This window comes from Camelus bactrianus, chromosome 3 (assembly GCF_048773025.1).
Source record: "Camelus bactrianus isolate YW-2024 breed Bactrian camel chromosome 3, ASM4877302v1, whole genome shotgun sequence".
Lineage (NCBI taxonomy): Eukaryota > Metazoa > Chordata > Mammalia > Artiodactyla > Camelidae > Camelus > Camelus bactrianus.
The window spans coordinates 113254755-113259108 of record NC_133541.1 but is presented as its reverse complement, the minus strand read 5'-3'; the positions used below and the strand labels follow the sequence as shown (position 1 = coordinate 113259108).

The 4354-nt window shown below is 52.0% G+C and overlaps 2 protein-coding genes across 2 annotated transcripts; both read left to right on the top strand.

Annotated features, from left to right (window-relative positions):
* The first annotated feature begins 489 nt into the window (after window positions 1-489).
* Window positions 490-2160, top strand: LOC141575298 (Golgi-associated RAB2B interactor protein 3-like). The gene is given in 2 exon segments (XM_074354363.1): window positions 490-1949; window positions 1952-2160. Coding segments are annotated over 2 exon segments (741 nt in total). The 5' UTR covers window positions 490-1322; the 3' UTR covers window positions 2066-2160.
* Window positions 2161-2780: 620 nt separating this feature from the next.
* Window positions 2781-3986, top strand: GARIN3 (golgi associated RAB2 interactor family member 3; the record flags this gene model as incomplete). Its single annotated transcript, XM_010970059.3, has 1 exon — window positions 2781-3986. A coding segment is annotated over one exon (1206 nt), but the record flags the coding sequence as incomplete, so codon positions are not given.
* Between the last annotated feature and the right edge of the window lie 368 nt (window positions 3987-4354).

Here is a 4354-nt window from a genome sequence, read left to right as displayed (position 1 = left end):
ATAATTTCTCTGAAGAGCTTTTCAAAGAAACAAAACATCAGTGGTTTATCAGGTAGACATCAAGAGTGAAGCAGCAGGAAAACCAATGCGGGAAATCCTATGGTGATTCAAGACCTCAACGAATTCCTGGGGTCCCCACGCACATCGCTAACCGTGAACAATTCCATATTTGGTGCAGAGTGAGAGTATGATGGTGAGCCGCCAGCTTGAGACAGAGACCAAGACTCTGAGTCGAAGACCTAGTACGGAATCCAGCCTTGCATCCTGAGCCTTGGTTCCTCACCATAAAATTGTGGTTTTAAAAATTAGCCTCCTTGAAATGTCATTCTAAGTGAAGTAAGCCAGAAAGAGAAAGAAAAATACCGTATGAGATCGCTCATATGTGGAATCTTAAAAAAACAAATAAATAAATACAAAACAGAAACAGACTCACAGACACAGAATACAAACTTGTGTTTGCCAAGGGGGAGTGGTGGGAAGGGACAGACTGGGAGTTCAAAATTTGTAGGTACTGACAGGCATATGTAGAACAGATAAACAAGATTATACTGTATAGCACAGGGAAATATAAACAAGATCTTATGGTAGCTCACAGCGAAAAAAAATGTGACAATGAATATATGTATGTTCATGTATAACTGAAAGGTTGTGCTCTACACTGGAATTTGACACAACATTTTAAAGTGACCATAACTCAGTCAAAAAATGTTTTAAAAAATAATCTCCTTGAAATGCAAAAATGGGTGAGAAAACTCTCCATATATTGGAAACCACTGTACAAATGGGACTCTGGTTCTGACAGGTGGCACTTCTTCTAAGTTCCAGCCAGCACTGTGCTACACCACTGGGGACACAGAGAACGAGGTCCCTGCCCTTAGCAAGCACTCAGTCCACTTCCAGGATTTTCTCCCCAGGACGTCATTTAGCAGAAGCAAAAGTATATTTGCAGGGAGATAATCACTGCAGAGAGACTGATAACAACACAGCAAAACTGGAAACAACCCAGATATTTACAAAGGCAGAATGGTTTTCTAAGTTGTGAGTCCCAACTATCCAGCTTAGCCACACCAACAGCCTGGCAGGGTCAGCCTTATAGAAATGGTGGTTTGTTTGGAGGGGGAGGCTGGTGACCCTGCCCCGAAGGGATGACTGCTTGGGGGCTGGACAAAGGGATATGTGATGGTGACAGCTCACAAAGGACAGTGGAGGATAAATGTGGTAGTGCCAAGTGACTTAGGCAGAGCCCTGCAGGGAGATGGGCAGTTGCCTTCACTCCCTCTCTCTCTCGGCGACTTGATTTGTGGCTGGTGGAGCTATCTGAAATGAAGAGAACTGTGAGCAGTGAGTGTTTGTTACCTTATTACACGGCCAACAGCTACCGTTCAATGGGCGTGTTCAACACCTCCATGGGGGACCTGCAACAACAACTGTACAGGGGAGGAGAGTATGATATTTTCAAGTACGCACCCATGTTTGAGAGCGACTTCATCCAGATCAGCAAAAAAGGAGAGGTGATTGACGTCCACAACCGCGTCCGAATGGTGACTGTGGGCATCGCATCCACCAGCCCCATCCTCCCACTCCCTGACGTCATGCTGCTGGCCCGGCCAACAAAAGTCTGTGAAGAGCACATCAGATTTGTCCGGCCCATCAAGGGGAGAGGTCACAAGCCCCTAAAGACCCTAGAGCTCACCAGGCTGCTTCCCTTGAAGTTTGTCAAGATCTCTATCCACGACCGCGAGAAACAGCAGCTGCGCCTGAAGCTTGCCACTGGCCGTACTTTTTACCTGCAGCTGTGCCCCTCTTCAGATGCACGGGAAGACCTCTTCTGCTACTGGGAAAAGCTTGTCTACCTCCTGAGACCTCCAGCAGACAGTTCCAGCAGCACCCCGACTCTCCAAACTGGAGATGCAACCATGATAGAGGATGACAAAAGCCTACTGGTAAGCACCTACAGAGACTCAGGGAAACGGGGCCGGGTGCTTTGGAAGAGCAGCGCAAAGCTGGTCCTTCAAAGTCTTTGGTGCTCCCTGAGGCTCACCTGGGAAATGCCTTCTATGGTTGAAAAGAGTCAGGGCCAACTAAGCCATCACTACGGGACCTACCACGTTGGAGACGTTCCAAGTGCTACTCCAAATTGTCCCCCAAGGCCGAATTTCATAAAGACCTTAGGTATCATCTACTCTGGTCTCATTCCCAGGGTTGTCATCCCTTCTACAGCATCCTGATGGTCCAGTCTCTTCTTGAACACATGCCCCAGCCCAGGTAGTCTCATCGGTTGTGGAACGTCCTTCATTCGGTCTCCCCAGGACTGCCACGTGCCGTATGCACACCTGCACATGCAGCTTGTTTCAGTAGTCACCAAAATGTAGAATACGTGCATCCCTTGACCCAGCAATCCCGCTTTTAGGCATCTGTCCTGCAGAGATAGGAGCACAAGTGTGTAAAATTAAAGCGTATGATGATGAGGAATTGAATTGGTGCTTTCCCTGGCCCTTGATTGTTCCAAGCAAAACAGTGACCTTTTGACAGGGGTGCTATAGGTGGGATCTTGCATCAAATGGGAGCTTAAGATATGAAGGATATTCTAATTATAAGCCCTTGGTCAGGGGACGGGGTGTAGCTCAGTGGTAGAGTGCATGCTTAGCATGCATGAGGTCCTGGGTTCAATCCCCAGTTCCTCCATTAAATATATATGTGTGAATGTATGTATATAAAAGATCCTGAGTTGCTCAGCTCCAGAATGGGAGAGAAGCAGAGCATTCTGATCTCACTTTTTGTCACCACTATCTTACCCGTTTCTCCTCCCCTTGGCACAGACCACAGAGCTCCACGGACAGAGGGATCAGGATGGGGTTGGGCCTCACAAGCTTAGTGATGTCTCTGGAGACACTTCTTGTGCTTACATCGGGGGAGAGGGAATCCATCACACCCCCCAGGGCTCCGCTGCAGCCACGAAAACTACCGGAATTGCAGCAGCAGGGACAACGACAGGCCTGGCTGTGGCGGGGACAGTGACGAGCCCTGGGGGAGGAGTGGCAGTAGCAGGGGTAGGAACAGGCTCTTCAGGAGGCGCGGTGAGCTTGGCAGCAACCAAGAGTGCGGGCACCGGCCAGGCGAGCGCGGCCCTGGCAGGAGCCATGGCCAAAGGTCCAAGGGAAGGCGGATCGGGCAAGGCCATTGCAGGGGCGGCCAGCCTGTCCTTGGAGGGTACGAACGTGGTCTTGGCGGGAGCTGCCAGCACATCCTCCACGGGGCCGGACACTCCAGACAGCAGCACGAGCGTGGTGTTCGCCGGCACAGCGACGACCGGCACGCCCGCGGCACGAAGGGCCGAAGGCCTGGTCACGGCCCCCCTGGTCTCCACCTTGCAGAGCGAAGGCTACATGTGTGAACGGGATGGAAGCCAGAAGGTCTCTCACGTCAGTGCTGATGTCCGGAAGGAAAAAAAGGAAAGGAGGGAAAAGAAGGACAGGTCCTCGTCCAGGAGAAGCTCCCATCACCGCAGGGCAGGGGAAAGTCATCACCGGAAGGGAGGGGACAAGTCGATCCGGAAGTCATCCTCCCACCGGTCCTTATCCGGCCGTGGAGACACGAGAGACGACAAGAAAGAAAAAGGGCACAGCAGCGCCAGGGGCAGAGGACACGGCCCTCACAAGAGTGGGAGTGGCAGCCACAGCGCCTCCGCCAGGGAGGGCAGGGCGGCTCCCAAACTGGGGAAGAGCAGGTCCGCCACCAGCTCAGGCACTTTGAGCAAGAAATCCAGCAAGATCAGCCGTTTCTTCAGGAGCTTCAGGGTCATTCCTGGCTCAAAGACCATGGTCGCTGCCCACGACAGAGAGGTAGACATCGTGGCTAAGACGGTAGAAAAGCGCAACATAGAGGCCAAGGTGGAGAAGGCCCCTACCGGCCAGGATCTGGGGGTCCGGGGCACCGTGACATCTGAGACGACGGAGACCATCATCATTGAAGCCAAATCTGCTTAAACAGGAGGTAGGGCAGGAAGCCGCCTGGAGACCTGGCCTCAGGGCAGGGGCCCCCGAGAGTCAATTCCAGCATTCTTTAATAAAGGAAACTGTCCACCACCAAAAGGAATGCTGTCTTTTGTTTGAGTGTCTGTGTCCCCTCACCTGGTAGTGACGTCACAGTGGCTTCTGTGATGTGAGCTATGCTGCAGCCTGAGACCCCAGCCTCCAGCCAAGCAGAACCCCACCTCCCACCCATTCCCAGCAGAGCCGTATTAGTTCCCTCTGCCTTGCCTCAACCCCTTTCTGCCGTTGGTTTCCCCACGACTTTGGCTCCAAGTCACCGCCTGCAGGCTGGGAAGCATCACCACCACCATGTCCCCATGCCC